The sequence below is a fragment of the Rhinolophus sinicus genome, linkage group LG05 (genome assembly GCF_036562045.2).
Source record: "Rhinolophus sinicus isolate RSC01 linkage group LG05, ASM3656204v1, whole genome shotgun sequence".
NCBI classification, from domain to species: domain Eukaryota; kingdom Metazoa; phylum Chordata; class Mammalia; order Chiroptera; family Rhinolophidae; genus Rhinolophus; species Rhinolophus sinicus.
Genome location: NC_133755.1, coordinates 123,404,548 through 123,427,207, shown reverse-complemented (window position 1 = coordinate 123,427,207; position 22,660 = coordinate 123,404,548). Strand labels below are relative to the sequence as shown.

The 22,660-nt window shown below is 39.2% G+C and overlaps 1 protein-coding gene across 13 annotated transcripts in view; it reads left to right on the top strand.

Moving 5' to 3' along the window:
* The window catches only part of BACH2 (BTB domain and CNC homolog 2), a 326,895-nt gene that overhangs the window by 229,528 nt on the left and 74,707 nt on the right, over positions 1-22,660 (top strand). For all 13 annotated transcript variants that reach the window (XM_019743259.2, XM_019743256.2, XM_019743258.2 and 10 more), the window contains one exon: positions 21,179-21,433. In XM_019743259.2, coding sequence (XP_019598818.1) covers positions 21,179-21,433 — 255 coding nt within the window. The remainder of the gene's footprint in view (positions 1-21,178; positions 21,434-22,660) is intronic.

Below are 22,660 nucleotides of genomic sequence, written 5' to 3'. Positions count from 1 at the left end.
GAGCAGTCATGTTGGTCTGAAGATGGACTTTCTGAAAGAAAAAAAACCTCGTTTTTCAGATTTACTCCTGGGATCCTGCAGAGCCCTCTTTTTTCACTGGGCATGGGTATGGTTTTTATTTTTCTGCCGAAGAGTCAGCAAGTTTCCAAATGAGTAACAGACACAGGGTGTGGTGTTGTGGCTTCCCTTTTGGTTGTGAATCCAAATCGCCCTTGAGGTATAATTAATCCCACAATTCTCACCACCACTGAAGTTATTTTCCTAATTTAATGAAATAATTATTTTGTTGTCACTGGCTTCCAGTGTGTGTAGCTTATTGTGGATGCTCAATAAGTATTTTATTGACTGAAGGAAGAAAAACAGAACAACATTTAGCCTCTTAAATGTTGAATGAGGCCTTTAAGAGTTTCAAAATTCAACCGTTCTGGGGCAGTCAAAATTAGTCTTTGCTAGAAAAACATTAGGGAAGTGGTTGCCTTGGGCAGGGGGTATTGACTAAGATGGGAATCTTTCAAGGATGATAGTTACAGCTTGATAAGGTTCGGATTACACAGGTATTATGTACATGTTTATCAAAATGCAGTGAGTGTGCACTTAAGATTTGTACATTTCAGCGTGTCTAAATTTTATCTCAAAAGAAAATAACTATAAACACATCTTGAACTCTAGCAAATGATTTGCTAGAGTTCAAGATGTGTTTATAGTTATTTTCTTTTTTATGTGTTTATATGCCTGTTAAAATGTTTAGGGGAAAGTGTGTTGATGTCTGCAATTTACTTTGATATACATGGGGGGGAAGATGGATTGACAGATGGATAGAGGGATGGACATAGATGGATAGATGTGTAATGAAATAAGCAGAGTAGACTATTAATTGTAGAATCTAGAGGTGGGTATATAGGTGATCACTGTAAGATTCTTTAAACTTTTCTGTAAGTTTGAAATTTTTCATAATGAAATTCAAAGTACAGAACTATACAGGACGTTGCAAATGTGGAACCAAAGTCTATTTGCCATTTTTATTCCTTGTCACAAGCCTGAATGTCCACTACTTTAAACAAGGAACAGTATGGTTGCTGGAGGTTTCCTGGTGAATCCATCAACAGATTTACAGGAATATACAGGGAGCCTATTTTACTGCCCTACTAGGAGTAAGGCTTTGAAAAGGAAGTACATTTACCTTTCAGCGTGGCATCATCCAATATGATCTTATACCAGCCGTCTCTGTGTGGCTCAGAAAGAAAGCAGATTAGGCCTCATTAAAAACAATGCCTTGTTTTATAATTGTGCTCCTGACACAAAGGAAACCCATTTTATTTTTACATGAAGAGCCACAGTTCTATGATGTTCTCTTAGAATTACTCTTCCTCTACTCTCCCCTTGTGGAAATTAAGTGTAAATGAAAGGGCTTCATTTGGGAACAAAAATGGGCTCCATGTGCTGACGCGTGCCCCTCCTCCTCTATTTTCTCTACTACAATGTAGTAGAACCATTTGGGTTCCCCTGTTTCTGTTACTAAATAGTTCTGTGATCTTGAGTAAATCAATCTCTTTGGGCCTGAATTTCCACAATTGTAAAAGGAGCAGATTCAGTCAGACCTACAAGTGCCTTCTGGCACTAGAATGAAACTTTGCTTTTTTTTTTTTTTTTTTTTAGCCTGTCCTCCTATATCATCTTTTGGGGGCCAGCAGTAATGAAATCTTGAATCCAGACCCTGACATCCTCTAGAAAGAGGAACCCCTGGTCCCAATAAGACACCCAAAAGACTCTGCTAAGAGCTTGTTTAAATAAGGCTTAAGATTTTAGTCCCGGTGAACTTTCCATCTATTTCTCTGTTAGTCAGTCATGAAGTTAGTCGACGTTTGAAGACATTCAAGAGAGAAAAGCTCAAAAAAATATTTCAAAACATTTATCCATAAAGATATATGTACCCCTCTGTTCACTGCAGCACATTATTCACAGTGGCCACGACATGGAAACAACCCAACTTCCCTTCAATAGATGATTGGATAAAGAAGATGTGGTATATACTCCTATACACAATGGAATATTACTCAGCCATAAGAAAAGATGAAATACTGCCATTTGCAACAACATGGATGGTTCTTGAGATTATTATGCTAAGTGAAATAAGTCAGAACAAGGTGAGAACCATATGACTTCACTCATATGTGGTATAAAACTGAAAGGAACAAGAAGCCAAGACAAACAAAAACTCATAGATACAGACAACAGTTTAGTGGTTACCAAAGGTTAAGAGGGTGGCGTAGCAGAAGAGAGTAAAGGGGATCAAATATATGGTGATGGAAGGAGAACTAACTCTGGGTGGTGAACACAGTGCAATATACAGATGATATATTATAGAACTGTATTTTGAAACTTAATGTAATTTTTTAAATTAAAGTTTATTGGAGTGACAACTGTTAGTAAAGTTACATAGGTTTCAGGTGTATAGTTCTATAATACATCATTTATATATCACATTGTGTGTTCACCACCCAGAGTCAGTTCTCCCTCCATCACCATATATTTGATCCCTTTTACCCTCATCTTCCATCCCCTCCCCCCTTACCCTCTGGTAACCACTAAACTATTGTCTGTGTCTATGAGTTTTTGTTTCTTCATTTGTCTTGTTCCTTTGTTGTTTTCAGTTTTAACTATTTGTGATAACATGAATGGATCTTGAGATTATTATGCTAAGCGAAGTAAGTCAGAGAGAAAAAGTCGAGAACCATGTGATTTCACTGATATGTCGGATATAAAACTGAAACTTACATAATTTTATTAACCAATGTCATTCTAATAAATTTAATAAAATTTTTAAAAAGAGAGAGAGAGAAAAACCACAATGTGTTACAGTTCATCTCTTCCAAAAACACCGAGAAGAGCAGAGAAGAAAGTGATTTTTCTATTTGTGGAACTGTATATTTTGTTTACCTGGGTTTATCTCCAGGTGAAATTTCATGTAAATACTGATTATGGGAAGAGGTTATCAGTTGCTAGTCAGGTATTTTTCCCAAGGAATGAAAGCAAAGCAAAGTATTCCTAGCAGCATAAGTCTGTTTTCATTCTCAGGGTGTAATAGACTCAAAGGCAAGAGTAGTTTGTTCTGTCACAATATATAAACAACCCAGAGAAGGTAATTGGATAAACTCTGTGCTGTTTACTCAACTGTATAGCCAAAGACAGAGACTCAAAATTTCGTTGTGTGAGTCCTTGGCATGCCTAACTACCTGAGGGAAAATTATACAGATGTACATGTATGTGTATTGGTGGTCACACAGATATGAGTTATACAAATGTAGTTGTATCCGTGTTGTGTCTTTTCTATAGACTGTGTTTTTATGTTACATTTCTATGTTTGCATATTTCAGCATCTATACCTACATATTTCTCCCTTTGATCAGCTATAACCAAATATAAGTCGTGGGTCTACTTAAATAATGAAAGGCTAATGATCAAGGACTTGACTTTACCAATGTACTCAAGTTGGAGATGTTTTAGGTGAGGAGAACACGGCGAGCCATCTGATTTGGTCCATTATTATATTTTCAATTATCTTTGGTTCTCAAAGAGAGACATTAATATAGCTGAGGATGACATAGCAAATTACCACAGCTCTCTAACCTTTTAAATTGCTAACACTGTTGTAATCTGTAATTATAGAAATCAGTGTGAGAATTGTGGCACTGCATAATTATCTTTCCTGATACTTTATTGCTGAATGAATTATTAATCAGAAGCAGTCTTGTATAGTATTTGCAGCAACTCAGAAGAATAATGTATAATTAAATTCCATTATTCCTATTTTTGTGCTAATATTTTATGATGTTGTAATTGATAATTAATTGGCCAAAAACTCACACACTGCTTGGGCGTTTCAGGTGGCTTCCAAATGTTCAGTGTGCTGAGTTCATTAACTAATGATCATTAAGTAGTGATCGCTCTGTAAAGACCATGGAGTCTAGTCGAGTCCATGAGAAAGCTTTTGAAATTCGTATATTCATCATTAAGCCTTTCACGTTTTCTTAAAGCAATAACTGTGAACACATATGAATAATTAAGAGATCTTAATAGATTTCAAATCTGGTCAATTTTAAGTAATCAGATGTTGGTTGTGAATCGCAGGCTAATACACTAGATACAGTTGGTGTGCTTCTCTGTGAATCCGCGTCCATGCTAATTAAACAATGAGCCATCTTCATAGAACCACAATTTCAAAAAGAGAGTAATAGTGCTGCAGCCTGAAAAGCCGTTTCCCCCTGCCTTTGATGAGCATAACCCAGAGTGTAGCATATCTTTATAGACAAAGTCTGGTCTAATCTTCTTTTCCAATTGTCCGAAATACTAAATGGTTTTCCCCCTCACAGACACACAGAATTTAAAATCTGAAAGGATTATGAACTTTTCCTTGACTGGCATTCTCACTGGGAATTCCTGGTGTGAGTCTCTCTGGGTGTCCTTTGCAGCCTAGGTAACCAGCCAAAGCTCAGACTCCAAGAATGTCTTTTGCTCAGCCTGAGTTCTATTGAAAGGAAACATTGTTGGGCATTTTCTGTGAACTTCTGCTGTGCCATTTTATTTGATTTTTTTTTTCAAGAAGGTGATGCTTTTTTCTGGTTTTCAAGTGTCTCCTTTAGAAACATACAGTTTTTTAAAACAGGTGGACGTCTTTTTTCTTTCCAAAGAATTTTGAAGGCATTGTGATAGAGAGCTTTACAATGCATATGCTATTTTTTAATCAAGCCTTTTCTAAGCTGATCAGAAGACCATCCACAGGAAATTGTTCCTGGGGATTACTGTGCAAATACACCCCTACTTTCCCAGGAAGATCATGAGTGGTTTATTTTTACAGTGGTCGTGTCGGCTCCAATGTCTTAAATTCCAAATCATAAATTAGTACAATTCCAAATTACAAATTATTAAAAGATGAGTTTGTCCTCAGACCACTATGAGTAGAACTAAGGCACATTTCTACTAGCATTTGAGGGAGAGTTACTCAATGGCCTTCGTGCTTGTCTGATTTTGGAACGAAGATCAGAAAACTTCCTCTTACTATCTTTTGTAAATCCCGGGCCCTCCAAAGCCATGTATGGTACCAGAGCAGCAGAAGCTTGAGCAGTAGTCCTTCCAAGCTTGGTCACACTCTGGAAACATTGTCCTGAGGGTGCAGTTAGGGGTCCCATGTGCCCCTCATCTCCCGAGGGCTTGGAGGGCTGCTGAAATGGGAAAGCATGATTGGTCCACTGTTTGGCAGTTCGAGATGGGAGACTGTGAATTTAGGGGACGGAATCACAGCCATCTTTCAGAAGCAGGAGTGAGGCCGCTTTTGCCAGGATAGAACAACTAAATTAAACTCTGGAAGGACCCACACTGTATCCACAATGGATAAAGAATATGTCTTACTATTCTTGAATAGTTGAGCCCAGAAAGCTTTGGAAATAAAGCACACTTAAGACCCTTGCACTGAGAAAGTCTACAAATGTTAGCTTTGCTTTCACTGCGTCAGTCTAAGCTTTTCCTATAGCGTTTGAACCTTCCCATTATCTTGGTTGCCTACCTTGGAGGTCATTATCGTTAGTTTTCTCTAACATTCGTGTTGCTCAGAATAGACTGAGTTTTCTGTGGATAAATGGATAGGCAAGGTGACCTGGCGGCCCAGAAAAGACAGCCAGCTCCAGAGAGCATAGGAAGCTGTGTGAAGAAGAGGTTTGAAGGAGACCTCAGCAGAAACAAAAGTAACAGAAAGCCCGGAAGGAGGATAGAGGGCGGGCAGGAGGCTGAGGGTGGGGTTTGAATAAGGGGGTCCAGGAGGCTTCCTGGGAAGTGGCATCTGAGCAAAGACCTGAAGGAGGTCAGCGAGTGAGCCACCACTTTTAAATCTCAAAACAATCTCTTAGGAGGCAGGCTTTGCCTTCCTTTCACACGTATAAGGAGACAGCTTGAGTCACCAACCTCCAGGAGGCAGCAGAGTGGACGTTCCTGGTTTGGAGGGCGGCCGTGGATCAGCTGCTGCGGGAGTTAAAATGCAGGTTTCCAGCCCCACTTCAGTCACCCTAGTTCCATATGATTTGAAAACTGTTGTAATTCTAAGAGCCAGGAAGGTGGCTAGGAGAGTGAGTTACGTCATCAGGCATAAAGCAGGAGATGCCGATGGGAAAAAAGACAGACAAGTTGTTGTCAATCGGGAAATAAAAGGTGAATGGAAAAAGTTGGTATGATTGAGAAACGAGCTAATTTTATTTAACACTTACTATATGTTGAATGAGTGAATAAATGAGCAAATGAGCAAATGAACAGGTGGAGTATTTTAATCCTCACAACCCTGCCAGAAAGGTAGATGCTCTTTATCATTTCCTTTTTGTACAAGTCAGAAAACTGAAGCACAGAAACGTTAAGTGTCTTGCTGGAGATTTTGCAGCTAGTGAGTGACACAGTCGGATTAAAAGCTGGGCAGCCTGACTGCACAGCCTGCACTCACAACCATCACACTATACTGTCTCTATAAACCGTAATGCATACAGTATTTAGTAAGTGCTTACTATGCTGTAGGAATCGTTCTAAGCACTTTGTGTCTTCGTGCTTTAAATTGCTTACTACACCTTACTGCCTAGCGTGATGGAATAGGATTCTGATTTGTATGAAACATAGGCAAAGGCAGCAGAGACAGAAAACAGGGAAAGCCTGTAACAGGAAGGTAGACTATTTAAAGCATGCACGTTTAGCAAATATAAGGGGATAGAATCTTTTAGGAAACATTATTAGATGAGAAGCAATCCAAGTCCCCCATCTGCCAGGCGCCTTCTCTTGGCATGAAAAAGAAATATATCAGGATTAAGTGCCCATAAGAGCCGACATTCTTGATATAATTATGTGTAGAATTAGATGGTGGTGAGGATAATTCCTGAAGCAAGCAGAGTACTTGAAACTTCTCAGAGCGCTCTCAGACCCACTGCCTTATTTGACCTTCATGGTCATTGTGGATGCTGCAGAGGGAATGCTGCAATGGTGTCATGGCCAAAGGTGCCAGATCCCACACATTGTCCTGTCATTGTCTCACAGGTCGTGGATGGAAATCAAGCAAATTGGCCTTTCCCAAAGTTTACGCAGGAGAATCTGGCAAACAAAGACATACATCATTCTTTGTGCAGCCCAGGTTTGCTCAGTAGAAGAAACTCTGAGTCTCTACACAGCTACAAATTAATATAACGTACAAAGATTTAATTTTCTTTTCATAATAATAGCTTTTATTTGTGGAGTATTAACTGTAAAACAAAGACCATCCTAAATACCTATTGCTTCATCTCATTTAATCTCATGTAGCCATTTTGCAGATGGAAAGACCAAGGATTACAGAGACTAATTAATGTCCCCAAAGCCCTACAGTTAGGAAGTGGAAGAGCAGGGACTCAAACAGAGGCCCCTCTGTGTAGGGACAGAAGGAGAAATGGAGGCAGGTACATTGCAGAGTCAAGAACAGCTGAGGAGTTTCTTCCTGACTGGTGCTTCTCTGGGCTTCTCCAGTGCCACCTCGCCAAAGGGCTGGCCCTTGTCACACCCCTTCCTGACCATTTGCAGAGAGGGTGTCTTCTCCCCCATGGCAGTGCAGTTTTGACTCTTTATAATGAGTGAGTTAGAGAATAATCCTTTCTTTAATCTATTTTGCGTTATCTGAAGCATATCCTGTGGAGTACAAGTGGTGTGTGTGAGTGGTGGTGTAGTGTAGGCATATAATAGGATTTATATTTTAAACAGCATACTCGGTGTCGGGAAGCATTTGTGTCCCTGCCTTTTAGTAACAATCATCATTACTCTGAGAAGCTGCCAAGGACAGGACAGGGACTTGGGAGGCTCTGAGCTCATCCTACCCCCACCCCCGCCACCCCCCATCCCTCTTCACTGACCTCCTGCCTTTTCCCCGTACTCCCAGGAGACCATTTCACATGTGTATTAATATTCCATCTCCATTTGATCTCCTATATGGTGACAGATGGTCCAAGTGCTTTTATTACCTGATATGGGACTTCACAAACTGCCGACCTATAGATTAGCCTCATGGTTTTAATCATTTTTAGATGGAAAAATAGGAGTGAGGGTACCCAGGTTTCAGTGGAAATTCACAAACCTTTCCCAGAGCATTTCCCACGACATCATCGAGCTGGATGACTTCTCTGCCCCAATTAGATGTTTGCCTGCCTTGGGTGCTGGGTTTTGATTGTTCTAGTTACCAGGTGAACCGTCTTGCAATCTAAACTTCACCCATCCCAGCTTGCATCCCTGCGGAGAAGATATTTCAGAACAGAACTATGTTATCCAAAAGACCCTGATGCGTGAAAGAAGCCAGTTTCCTTTTATTAATGACCTTTTCTGTGACAGCTGTATTTCTGCCAAGCCTCGGTGACTCACTTTGGTTTTGCTTCCCACCTGTAAACAGCATGCCCTCTCAGGAAGGGGGGACAGGTATTGACAGAGACCACAAGGACGAACAGCCACATCACTATAGATATTCTTTATGTACAGACAGATCTTTGTGTCACAAGTGCACCTGGACGTGACCCCCTGTGAAGGAGTTAGGTTGGCTGGTCCAGTCTTTAACATCCTAATTCCCGGTCAGATGAGTTACACATATCAGCACCTGTACACAGTAACTAACCCAGAAATCATGCCGGGAGCGATGGCAATGCTAGCATTGTTTCCTGAGTTTACATGGACACCCAAGCCGGCCTTGTCCCCCGACCTCGTGGGTCAGGAGTTACACAGTCAAGTCTTTTGAAGCTAATTTAAGGAACTCATTTTCTTAAGTATCACACTCAGATGTTCTCTTCTTTCCTTTCTCCTCTCTCCCTTCTTCGTTTCCCCCTTCCCTCTCTCTTTCTCCCTTCCCCACCCCCCACCCCCCACCAACCAATCAGAGTTGAAATCCACTAATGGCTGAAGTCAGTTTTTGACGGTTAGGTTTGACAGTAATGCTAAAGTTGGAATTAGACAGACTTGCAGTCTCCCCTTTTTTCTGTATTTGACTATCTGTTGTCTTTTCTTAGTCTTTGATTCTCTGTTGTAAGTTTTGACTTGGTTCTTTTCTAAGACAGAATAATTTCTGTCAGGTTCTGGGAACTCCCCTCCCACCCGATGGAGAAGTTTTGAGGAGGGGGTGCACGCCCTGTGTTGAACTGTGCACTAGGTACAAATCTGCAGTGCCTTCTATTAAAATGTAAAATGATCCGTTGAGTCATCCTCCCTCTGGTTTGACTCAGATGCTTTATGGTGCAGTTTGCATGTCATTTCTCTGTAATGATTTCCCCATGGAGAAGGGTGTCTGATAGAATCCAGGCAGACTGAAGATTGCTCTGAGTCAAATGGATCTTTTATTCTTTTAGTATTAACCCTTATCTCTCAGTTTCCTGTCCTTGCATTTTCCCTGAAGGAACCGTAATGAAGTAAATAGGTTCCACCACCCTCATTTACCCTCCTAATCACTTTTCATAATTTCTTCTCACATTAGCAGCATGAAGCTCTAGGGGAATATTTCTCTGGCTAGGAAGGGAGGGAAGGGGATACTGGGAAAGAATATTTCACACAGATGCCCTGATAAAGAAAAATGTAGGGAAGAAATGACTTTTCTCTGTCCTCTAACTCCTAATAGGCAAGAAGCAAATGCTAATAGGAAGCAGAGATTGATGTATGAGAAATGAATATAAATGGAGAACATAGATACAAAGAAATAGCACTAGAGACAAACTGGGAATGACAAGATAGAAAAGAAAACTTGCCAAGGGTAGGAAAGGACCTAACAGCAGAATAAATGGGGGCTTTGGCTACTACACTCTTAGCTGGGGGTTACCACAAAAGAACCAAAAGCAAGCAACAAAATATAGACAAGAAGAGCAGGGGTAGAGCATCACAAAGCTGTATATGCAAACCTGCCAAGCCCTGCTTCCATGATTTCTCCCTGCCTGCCCTCCTCCGTTGCCCACACCCACACGCACACCATCACACAACCTCCACGAACAGTAATCACGTATCTTAGACGACCTGGCATGGAGTCTTTTTCACCCGTTGATTTCAGAGCACATTCTTACATCTACTTTTTGAGATGACAGCGTATGCACTATGTTATTGTCAAGCCCAAGCCATAGCCTTCTCTCTGGCCCCCAAACAGTGTGGGCTTGCCTGACGTCACTGGGAAGACTCAGGCAGGAGAGAGGATGGATACCCGCTTGATTCCATAGCCACATATCTAAGACAACTTCTGAGAACCTGCCCTGCACCCTGGAGCACTGTTTCAGACAGCGCAGAGAGGACAGAGAGAGAGCAAAGTGTTGATGTATTGCTCAGTGCTTGTGGGAATTGTGTTCCACTAATAGGAGAAAGTTGGCCTTTGAGTCGACTTCGTTTAGGAGGGGGAAAAGTTCAAACTCTCATTGGGCAAGTCTTCCTGTCTTCTTCATCTCTCCCAAAGTTATGATGTGATGCCATTTTTCCCTTCCAGCCGGCTGTGTTATTTTGAGCATCTCTAACTTTCTAAAAAAGCTTGCTCAAGAACTGTAGTTAGGAAAGCTCATGTTTCAAGTTTTTCCTAAAGTTTCTGTACTTTCATAGAACCATAGAAATTAGAACTAGCAATACCTTGCCCGGTCACCGAGTCCATTTCCTCATTTTATAGATAAGGAAGTGGAAGTGCACTGAAGTGATTTGGTTTTCACAAGACAGAAGGTGAAACAAGGGATCTCTGAAAAGAGTTTTGCTCAGAAGCAAAAAGCCCGAGCTCAGATTTCTCACCACCTCTCAAAAGGTTTTATCCCCACATTCTGCCCGTTGTCGCAGACTCTGATTTAAAGCGTACAACTTGGAATTGTTAGCTTTGATTACCTTTAAGGACCCTTCTCACCTTAAATTGTAGGCTATAAGTCGTAGGTGTATATTTCCATTTAAAACCAAAGTCCAGCCTTAGACCTTTGTAATTAAGTCACAGAACCTGAGGCAGGTAACTTGAGTTGTTAACTGTTTCCTACAATTTCAATTTGGGGGTAGCTGGGCTTTTTAATTATAAAATATAAGGTAGATATAGAAACGTGCATAAAACAAATATATAATTGAACACAAAGTGAACACACATCTACCTATCACCGATGTCGAGAAATAGAACATTGTGACAGCACCCCTGAAAAACCTTAGTGCCACTTTCCAATACAACTCTCTCCCCACAAACGGATCCTCTGAGTCTTTTTTTTACCACCTATGTATGTCTCCCTAGATCTTGAAGTTTTGCCCATTTTTGAACTTAACATAAATGGATTTTGATTGTGTTATTATTTTGTGTCTTGCTTCTGTAGCTCAGTATTCAATACTAGGTCTGTGAGAATCATCCATGTTGTTGCATGTGGCTAGAATTCGTTTTGTATTCTTTCATTGGGTGACTATATGACTATACTTCAGTGTATTTTTTCATTCTTTTTTGTTTTGCTTTGGTTTTTTTGTTTGTTTGCTTTTTGGTTTTCTTTGCCTTTTTTTTTAGTTTCATGTGTACAAAACACTGTAATAGTTAGACATTTATCATTTACTGACAGACATTGTGCTGTTTCCTAACAATGCTACTGTGAACACTCTTGTACAGAGTTCGTGTCACGGACCTGCAGGAGTGTCTCTTGGAATCGGAATAGAGTTACTGGGTCATAATCTGCACATCTTCAACTTGACTAGATAATGCCAAGCTGTTTTCCAAAGATGTTGAACCAACCATCAATGTATGAGAGTCCCTGTTGCTTCACATCTTCACAAACACTTGATATTGTCAAGTTTTCTAATGCTTTCCAGTAGAGTGGAAACTGGAATGTATTGGTACCGTTCATCTTTTATTCTTTATTACCTTTCGATTAATACATATAGTCTGTTCCCAACGTTCTAGTATTTCTTGTAGCTCACCTCTGTATCACATCCTGCCTTTCCATACAGTTTACATTGATACATAGACAGTTAGTAGTTGTCACTATTTCACTACCGCATATTTTGGAAGTTCAGATTATTTTTTATTTTGTTCAGTTTAAAAGAATCAGTGAAACAACATCAACAACAAATAATTTCCCAAAAATTGGGGTTTATTGTGATTGTGTTTAATTTTTTTTGAATGTTTTTCAACTGTGCGGTGAAAACCATTATCACAAACGATGTCAGTAAATTGAACTTCCTCCTGAAAGGTCAATGAAAATGGAAGTTTATATTGAAGTACGAGGATCATTACGAGCTATTAAGGATCTGAAGATACAATTGCAAGTGCTTCTTCCTAACAGCCTTAAATTTCAGTTCCCTTAGCACTAACTAGTACACACGCAGATGGAGTGTTTGAGTAAATAAAGAATATGGAACATTTTAGCTGCTCCGTGTCAGGCCCTTACTTTAGCTATCTAAAGCATTAGAGACGTTAAGTGACAGGCACTGCACTTTTCCATTAGAAAATACTGAAATTGGATTCCTCTCCACTTTAAGTAAGAAGTTTGGGTCTTGATGTGATTGAAAAGTGTTTCCAATCCAAAAGTAATAACATAGCAATTTTAATGGCACTGTGTACTCTAAAATTTCTATAGACTTGATAACTTTCTTTTATAAAAACTAATCCTTACCATTTCATAGTAAATAACTTTTTTTAAAAAAGCATGCTTGATAAGGGCAGAATTTTACTAACTTTAGTGTTTAATTCACAGAAGTATTTACTTAATGCACTGTTACTAGAGGAAATGTGGTTGGAATTTCAAGTGAAATGGTTTATAATTTGGTCCTTTTTCATAACCTGCAAGGTGTACTCATTTCTTTTCATCTGAAACATTCTAGACATGACAGGTTGTCTGGAAAACTTAACATTCTACTCTTTTGTGAATTACAGCTTTTCAGATTTCCCACTCTAGATTTTTTTCTTTTTTTAGTTTTTTTATTTATACGTTCATCTTCAGAACTGTTAGATATTTTAATTTCTGAATATGGCCGGATAATGAATGAAGAGTGAATGAGTGAATTAATAAATGAATTTGCCTTCTTTAGTACTATATCTTTGACTGGTAAAAGTTGTGGTCTGTGTAGTTTTTTGAGGGGATGAACACAGTATGATAATAGTAATTGACTACTGAACCATATGATGAGATGATTGCAATATATGTATATGTACATGTGCAGCTGAGTTTTTTGGCCTACAAAAAGAGGAGTGAGATCCAGCCAAAATCCAAATCAGAACCTTTGGAAAGCTTCCTTACAGTCTGATTTCAGCTAATGTCTACACACTTTAACACATTGTCTAATGCTTAGCGTAAAGACTGGCTGTCAGACTCCTGCATGCTATTCTGGGCTCTGTTACTCACTACGAAGTATCTCATTCTTACAGCCTATGGATCCTGCTACAGATTTCAGGACTTGCTGGATTAGGGGTAAAATGTTGTTTAATTAATATTAGTAAGGCAAGTGAAAAAAAGATAACTTAATGGGACATAATGCAGTGATAGGAGAAACAGAATTCAGGTTGGCATTAGTTAGTGAAAACCAAATTGGAGGAGTTCCCGGAAGAACACCCATGATGATCAGAGGATGGGAAGGGCTAACTGATTTCTAAAAGAAGAAGAAGCAGTATGTCCCATTATGCTTGAAGGAGAGCCAACAGGGAGGGGTATGATAAGATCCAATAGGAATGTGAAGGCCGAGAGAAACAGAGTGGTGCTGGTGTGGCATAAGGAAGGATTATCCAGGAATAATGGAATAAAATCAAGAATATCCTCAGACAGGTTAAAGTCTAGCAACAGCTTTATGGAAATGATAGATTTCAGATTATACCATTTGATGAACAGTTTTTTATGTTCTAAATGTCTTCTGAAACTCTCTGAAAGGTTTAGCCCAAAAAGCAGATATCTGTGTTCATGGGATTCTCATAGCCTGATTCTTCGACTTAGGGTGCACATACCACTACATCGCCTTTATTTCCCTAAACCTGCCCTATTGTCAGGATATGGAGTCTTTCTTCGAGAGAAAGACACAAGTACGCCCCGCCCCGCCCCTACCTGTCTTAGAGCCAGAAAGAGACCGTCTTGCTTGTGAACTGGAACCTGAGAGTCCACCTACTGCCTTGGCTTCCCCACTATTGACGACTGCTCCTACCTGGTGGGCAGCCCCTTGTCCAGTGCTGCTGTGGTCATCAGACCCCAACGTGGACCTCAGTGGAACTCTACTCTGGGTTCCTGCATGGGGTATTTTGTTAGCTTATACTCCCTTGCTCAGCCATGGTTCCCAGAACAAGCTTCTGGGCTGAGATAGCCAGGACTGATATCTAATAGCATCAGCTCCACAAATTATGCTAAAATGTCCTCCTAGGTTTGAATTTCCCATTTCCTAAGGTAATTTCACTTCAAGGGACTTGTTCTCTCCATTTACTCAGGGATACCATGATCTATCCAGACAGATCTTCTTAACTTGGAACAAACCCATGGGGGACCCAGGGGCTGGGGTCCTACTTCCTTCTCTCCCAGCAGGCTTTGGTTTCTTCCTATGTATTGTCCACCCCATTCCCTGTAAACAGCTCTGTGAAATCAACAATTAAAAAGGGTATGTGATCAATCTTGATAAGGTCAAAGAAAGCTAGTTTATCTCAACAAAAATGACAGTACCCCACTCCCTGTGATCAGCTAGGTATTTCTTTTAAGATTCTTAGACTCATAAAATTGTAGATCTGTACAAACTGTGTTGGTCTTCTAGTCCAGACTTTTTATTTTACAAACATGGAAACAGGTTCAGAAAATGTTAGGGGATTTATCCAAAATCCACAAAGCTAGTCAGTGCCAGGGCTGGACCAAAAGTCCTATACCGCCATTTCACTCCTCTTTCCACTGCTCCTCACTTTCATTTCTCTTATAATTTAATTTCATTTAATGTTTCACTAAAGAATTTATGGCTTTCTATCCTTTATAGCAAGCTTCTCTCTTCTTGTTGTAGGTGCATTAATACATGGATTAGAAAAATGAGATGTCTCTTATACATCTCCTGCTTCTTATGAATTAAACACACCATTTACATCCTAGAACAGCAATTGTTCCACCCAGTTGAGTGCTGCCTGCTATTAAGTGCTGCCTGTTAACAAAATGTTAGCCAATTGAATTCAATGTGAAAAAAGGCAAATACATTATGATCAAGTAGACTTTATCCTAGAAATGCAAGGTTGGTTTAACATGCAAAAATCAGTGTTATTCGCTATATTCATACACTAAAAAAGAAAAACTATGTGATTATCTCAATAGATGCAGAAAAAAAACATTTGTCAACATCCAGCATCCGTTTCTGATTTTAAAAAAAAAACAAAACAACAACAACAAAAAACCTCCCAGCAAACTGGGAATAGACAGAAACTTCCTCAACTCACTAGGGGCATCTATGATATACCTATAGCTACCGTCATAAATAACAGTGCAAGGTTGAATATGTTCCTCCTGACATCGGGAACTCTTACCACTTCTAGTCAACATTGTACCAGAGGTTCTAGCCAATGCAGTAAGGCAAGAAAAAGACCTTGAAATCATTTAGATTGGAAACGAAGTAAAATATCTTCATTTATATACAGTATCATTTTCTATGTAGAAAATCTATGGAATGTACAAAAAAAGGTTATGAGAACTAATAAGCAACTTAGGCAAAGCTGCAGGATACAAGATCAATACACAAAATTATTTCTATTTCTATATACTAGCAATGAAAACTCAGAAATTAAAAAATGGAAACATTTTATAATTGCATTAAAAATATTAATATCTAGGTGTAACTCTGACAAAAGCTATGAACTTAGTTTAGGCAAAGGGTTTTCTAGATACAACACCAAAAGCATGCTCCATAAAACAAAAAGTTGCTCAATTGGACTACGTCAAAGGAAAACTTTCTGCTCTTTGAAAAACACCCATTAAGAGAATGAACATAAGACACAGGTTTGGAGAAAATATGTGGAAATCACACAGCTGATAAAGAACTTTTATTCAGAATATATAAAGAATCCTCAGAACCCTGTACAGGCATTCCTCAGAGGTATTGCAGGCTCAGTTCCAGACAACCGCAATAAAGCAAGTATCACAATAAACTGAGTAAAACTCTTTGCTGGTGGACGGTCTTGCCTTCAGTTTGTAAAAAAAACACAACATCAGTGAAGCGCAGTCAAGTGAAGCACAATAAAACGGGACATACTTGTAATAAGGAAAAAAAAACACAATCAAAAAATGGGCAAAGAATCTGAATAGACATCTCTCCAAACAAGATAAGTAGATGATAAGCACATAAAAGGTGCTCAACATCTTCAGTCATTGGAGAAAAGCAAATTAAAACCACAAAGAGATCCCACAGTATACCTATTAGAATGGCCAGAATTAGAATGACTGACCATGCCAAGAGGTGCGAGGCAGGGAGTTATTAAGGAGGCTAAAGAGATTTTTGGTGATGAAGGCTGTGTTCAGTCTTGATTGTGATGATGGTTTCATAGTTGCATACATATGCCAAAATATATCAAACTGCACACTATACATATATGCAATTTATTGTATATTAAAGCTGTTAAATGAATAAGAAGAAAGCCAAAAGAAAATAAGACTCACTATTGGAATTTACACTAGTAGTAAACATCACTGAAAAACTTACATAAATTAATTATAGACACTGTCTTTTTTTGTTTTTTGTTTTTTTTATTAGTTTCAGGTGCACAAGACAAAGTAATACTTAGACGTTTATCTTTTATATCCCTCACACTGTGTGAACGCCCCTTCCCCCATCCACTACCCCTCTGAAATCGCACACAGCCACTGTACCTATTCCTAATGCTGTACTCCGCTTCTTGTAATATATATATACATATATATATACTATGTGTGTGTGTGTATATATATATACATATATATATACACACACACACACACACACACACACACACACACAAACTTGTAGTTGACATTCATTATTGTTCAGCTTCAGCTTCAGGTGTACACTGCAGTGACCAGGCGTCTACATCATCCCTGAGGTGGTCTCCCTAATGAGACAAGTGTCCATCGAATACCCTACAATATCTTTACAACATTATTGATTACATTCCCCAAATTAATTTTCAAAACCCCGTGGCCATCTTGTGGTTACTGAGTGTTTTCTAATCCGCTCACCTTCCCCTTATCCCCACCGCCCTCCCATCTAGCAACCCTCAGTTTTTCCTCTATGTCTCCAAAACTGTTTCTGATTAGTTCATTCACTTATTCTTTTCTTTAGATTCCACATATAAGTGAGATCATATGGTATTTGTCTTTCTCTGTCTGACTTATTTCACTTAACATAATGTTCTCTAGGTCCATCCATGTTGTTGCAAATGGTAAGATTTCTTTCTTCTTTATGGCTGCGTAATACTCCATTGTATAAATGTACCACAGTTTCTTAATCCAGTCATCTACCGATGGGCATTTAGGTTGTTTCCATGTCTTGGCTATTGTGTATAGTGCTGCAATAAACATAGGAGTACCTAAAGTTTTTTTAATTAGAGTTTTGAATTTCTCCGAATAGATACCTAGGAGTGGAATTGCTGGATCATAAGGTAGTTCCATTTTCAGATTTTTGAGATACCTCCATACTGTTTTCCATAGTGGCTGCACCAATCTGCAATCCCACCAACAGTATACAAGGGTTCCCTTTTCTCCACATCCACAGCAGCACTTGAGTTGAGTTGAGTTGAGTGAGTTTTTTATAAATTTGTGATATTAACCCCTTATCAGATATATCATTGGCAAATATCTTTTCCCATTCAGTAGGGTCCCTTTTTGTTTTATTGATGGTTTCCTTTGCTGTGAAAACACTTTTTAGTTTGATGTAATCCCACATGTTTATTTTTTCTCTTACTTCCCTTGCACGAGGGGATATATCAGTAAAAATCTTACTCCAGGTAATATCTGTGAAGTTTCTACCTATATTTTCTTCTAGGAATTTTATGGTTTCAGATCTTACATTTAAGTCTTTAAGCCATTTTGAATTTATTTTTGTATATGGTGTAAGGAGATGGTCCAGCTTCATTTTTTTGCATGTGTCTGTCCAGGTTTCCCAGCACCATTTATTGAATAGACTCTCTTTACCCCACCGTACAGTCTTGCTTCCATTGTCGTAGATTAAATGGCCATATAGTCATGGATTTATTTCTGAACTCTCTATTCTGTTCCATTGATCTATGTGTCTGTTTTTATGCCAGTACCATGCTGTTTTGATTACTGTAGCCTTGTAGTATAATTTGATGTCAGGTAATGTTATACCTCCCACTTTGTTCTTATTTCTCAAGATTGCTGAGGCTATTCGGGGTCTTTTATGGTCCCATATAAATTTTAGGATTATATGTTCTATTTCTGTGAAAAACATCATTGGTAGTTTGATAGGAATTGCGTTGAATATGTATATTGCCTTAGGCAGTATGGACATTTTAACTATATTAATTCTTCCTATCCATGAACATGGTATGTGTTTCCATCTATTTGTATCTTCTTTCATTTCTTTCTTCAGTGTCTTATAATTTTCTGAGTACAGATCTTTTACTTCTTTGGTTAAATTTATTCCCAGGTATTTTATAGTCTTTGAAGCAATTGTAAATGGGATTGTTTTTTTAATTTCTCCTTCTGATGTTTTATTATTGGTATATACAAATGCAACTGATTTCTGAATATTAATTTTGTATCCTGCTACTTTACTAAATTCATCTATCAGCTCTAATAGTTTCTTGGTGGAGTCTTTAGGGTTCTCTATATATAGTATCATGTCATCTGCATATAATGACAATTTTACTTCCTCCTTACCGATTTGGATGCCTTTTATTTCTTTTTCTTGTCTGATTGCTGTGGCTAGAACTTCCAGCACTATGTTGAATAGAAGTGGAGAAAGTGGGCAACCTTGCCTTGTTCCTGATCTTAAGGGGAATGGTTTTAGCTTTTCCCCATTGAGTATGATGTTAGCTGTGGGTTTATCATATATGGCCTTTATTATGTTGAGATATGATCCCTCTATTCCCACTTTCTTAAGGGTTTTTATCATAAATGGCTGCTGGATTTTATCAAATGCTTTTTCTGCATCTATTGATATGATCATGTGATTTTTATTTTTCATTTTGTTAATGTGGTGTATCACATTAATTGATTTGTGGATGTTGAACCACCCTTGCATACCAGGGATGAATCCCACTTGATCATGGTGTATGATCTTTTTAATGTATTGCTGAATTCTGTTCGTTAATATTTTGTTGAGGATTTTTGCATCTATATTCATTAGAGATATCGGCCTGTAGTTTTCTTTTTTTGTGGTGTCTTTGTCTGATTTTGGGATCAGGGTGATAGTGGCTTCGTAAAAAGTGTTTGGGAGCCTTCCCTCCTTCTGGGTTTTTTGGAAGAGCTTGAGAAGAATAGGTGATAATTATTTTTTGAACATTTTGTAAAATTCACCTGTAAAACCATCTGGTCCAGGGCTTTTGTTTGTTGGGAGATTGTTGATTACTGATTCAATTTCCCTGGTAGTAATCAGTCTTTTCAAATTTTCTGTTTCTTCTTGAGTTAGCCTTGGAAGGTTGTATGCCGCTAGAAAATTGTCCATTTCTTCCAGATTGTCAAATTTGTTGGCATATAGTTGCTCATAGTAATTTCTTAAAATTTTTTGTATTTCTGCGGTGTCTGTTGTCACTTCTCCTCTTTCATTTCTGATTTTATTAATTTGGGTCCTCTCTTTTTTTTTAATGAGTCTGGCTAAAGGTGTGTCGATTTTGTTTATCTTCTCTAAGAACCAACTTTTGGATTCATTGATCTTTTGTATTGTTTTTCTGGTTTCTATTTCATTTATTTCCGCTATGATCTTTATTATCTCCTTCCTTGTACTCCCTTTGGGCTTATTTTGCTGTTCTTTTTCCAGACCCCTTAAGAGTGAAGATAAACTGTTGATTAGTGATTTTTCTTGTTTCTTCAGGTAGGCCTGCAATGCTATGAATTTCCCTCTTAGGACTGCTTTTGTGGCATCCCATAGATTTTGGGTCATTGTGTTTTCATTTTCGTTTGTCTCGAGATATCTTTTGATTTCTTCCTTGATCTCCTGGTTGACTCATTCATTATTTAGTAACATGTTATTTAGCCTCCATGAATTGGTGTGTCTTCCAGTTTTTTTCCTGTAGTTCATTTCTAATTTTGTAGCACTGTGGTCAGAGAAGACAATTGGTATGATTTCAATTTTCTTAAATTTATCAAGACTTGTTTTGTGGCCTAACATATGGTTTATTTTGGAAAATGTTCCATGTGCGCTTGAGAAGAGCATGTATTCTGCAGCTTTGGGGTGAAATGCTCTGAAAATATCAATTAAATCCAAGTGGTCCAATGTATAGACACTGTTTTTAAGAATATATCAGTGGACACTTTTTAAAGAACTCTTTTGTAAAAGAGTTTTGTAAAACTCTGTTTTTAATGCCTCCTATTGTGATATGTTGTGTTTCCTTAAAGGGGGTGTACATCAAGTCTGCTGCGATAAGGACAACACAAGTCCACTTCTTTTCAAGAGGTTTTCATGAGCAGCAGTAGCATCATGTCGGTTGTGCTTTGTCCAGAAGTGACAGAGGGCAATTGCAATAGCTGGCTGCATCGACTCTTTAGTACGCATATAGTTAGTTCACTTGTTAAATTATGTATTGTGGTTAGGTATTTACGCTGCTGGGTATCTTTGCCAGATTTCAACTTAGGAACTTACATGTATTTAAATCAAGAAAGCATTGCAAATACTTCAAAATGATTCATTTCCTCTTAACACAAAGCTCAATTAATACTTGAGTTGGGACAATGTATGTGTGCAAGTTCCTTTTCAGTCAGCCATCAAAATGAGAACTACAAAGTTTTAAAGGATGTGTTTTTAAAGTATGTGTTTCCAGTGTTTTGGGTGTTCCATTAAAAGACCTGGCGTTGTTTCCGTGGGGTAAAAGGACACGGTAAATGGGAAGGATAAAAGTCAGCCATAAAACACAGCTTTGCAGATAATGTTTCCTGAGCTCACTGCACTGAGGGTGATTATACTAATGAACAATTCTGGTCCTTCCTGCCTGGCTCACGGCAGTGAGATGCAGGAGCTGTGAAATTCTCACCTTCTCTCTCTGACTCCAATAGCTGTGATAACCGGCCCTTCTCTCTTGCAGGGTGTGAACGGCATGTCTGTGGATGAGAAGCCTGACTCCCCCATGTATGTGTATGAGTCCACAGTCCACTGCACCAACATCCTCCTGGGCCTCAATGACCAGCGGAAAAAGGATATTCTCTGTGACGTGACTCTGATCGTGGAGAGGAAGGAGTTCCGGGCCCACCGGGCTGTGCTGGCTGCATGCAGTGAATACTTCTGGCAGATGCTTGTTGGACAGACGAAAAATGACTTGGTGGTCAGCTTGCCTGAGGAGGTACAGTCGTTTGGTTTGTGTGTGTGGTTGTTTGCTGAGGGGGGTTGATTGACTTATTGCCAGTTGGCCAAGTAGGAGCGAGCAGAGGGTCCCTGTGCTGCGTCCCCACTCGGGGGCTGATGTCCAAGTGACGCACACGTTAGGTGTGTGGCACAGCCAGTTTCTATTTGATATGCGTCAAGTCTCAGAGGCATGAATCTGAACAGAGCATCTTTCTTGAAGGGAACTGAATCCCACCTGTGGCTCACAGCCACTCATAGTTTCTAGTTCACGTACTCTTCGGGTTTTGAGTCGTTCAGCCAAAGTTTGGTATAGTCCTCTGTGGGATCTGAATCACTGGGACTGTTGCTATGATTTTTCTGTTTCAAATGATTGAAGGAGCACTTGATTTCCCTTGAGCGTTAAAGAATGAAAGTATTCACAGCACTTTTCTTGCTTGGGGGGAAAGGAAGAGCAAGCAGTAATTTTCACAGTGAATATGGTAAGAGTCTAAAAAGTGTAAACTTGCTTTTCTAACCATTGTTGAAAATACCCTACTCAGGTTTCTTAATGACTTCAGTGTGTCCTGTCATTTCTGGCCTTTGGGGACACCAGTAGCTGGACCTGTTCTGTCCAGAGATGACATGCAATTGGGTGGTTTGAGATGCAAGAATTCAAATGATGGGCTTCACAATGACAAACTATTAAACTGGTCACCCTTTGAACCATGTATATAGTTCGTCTTCTTCCATCATCCTGACGGCCCTTCATTTTCATGGAACTAAAGGTAACACGGAGCGGTCTTGGGCTCTGTGTCCAGGGCCAGACTCATTCTCTGTGCACCAGCACAGTGTGCAGCCCTCATCACTGTGCCAGCTGTGCACTGCACAACTCTTAGGGGTACAAGTCACGTCCATAGTCTATGCACATAGAGCCCCAGAGCTGTGCAGTGATCCACTGAGCAGCTCCTCACACAACCCTAGGAGAAGCCAAAGGCCCCTCACCCTGATGTGAGGTGCTAATGAATACAACTAGCATTAAATCCCAGGGTCACAAACCGAAATGCCTCTAGAGGCCTGGCAAATACTATAAATGTGTAAAGCAAGTATATAGTAGAAGGTGTTGAGCAAGCACCTGCTCCACAGAAAGGCCTCCAAATTCAACATAAAACATAGACAAGCAAGACTTAGGAGTCAGAGGGGGTCTCCAGATCCAGTCCCTTATTAAGCAACATCTGCTGTGACTCCT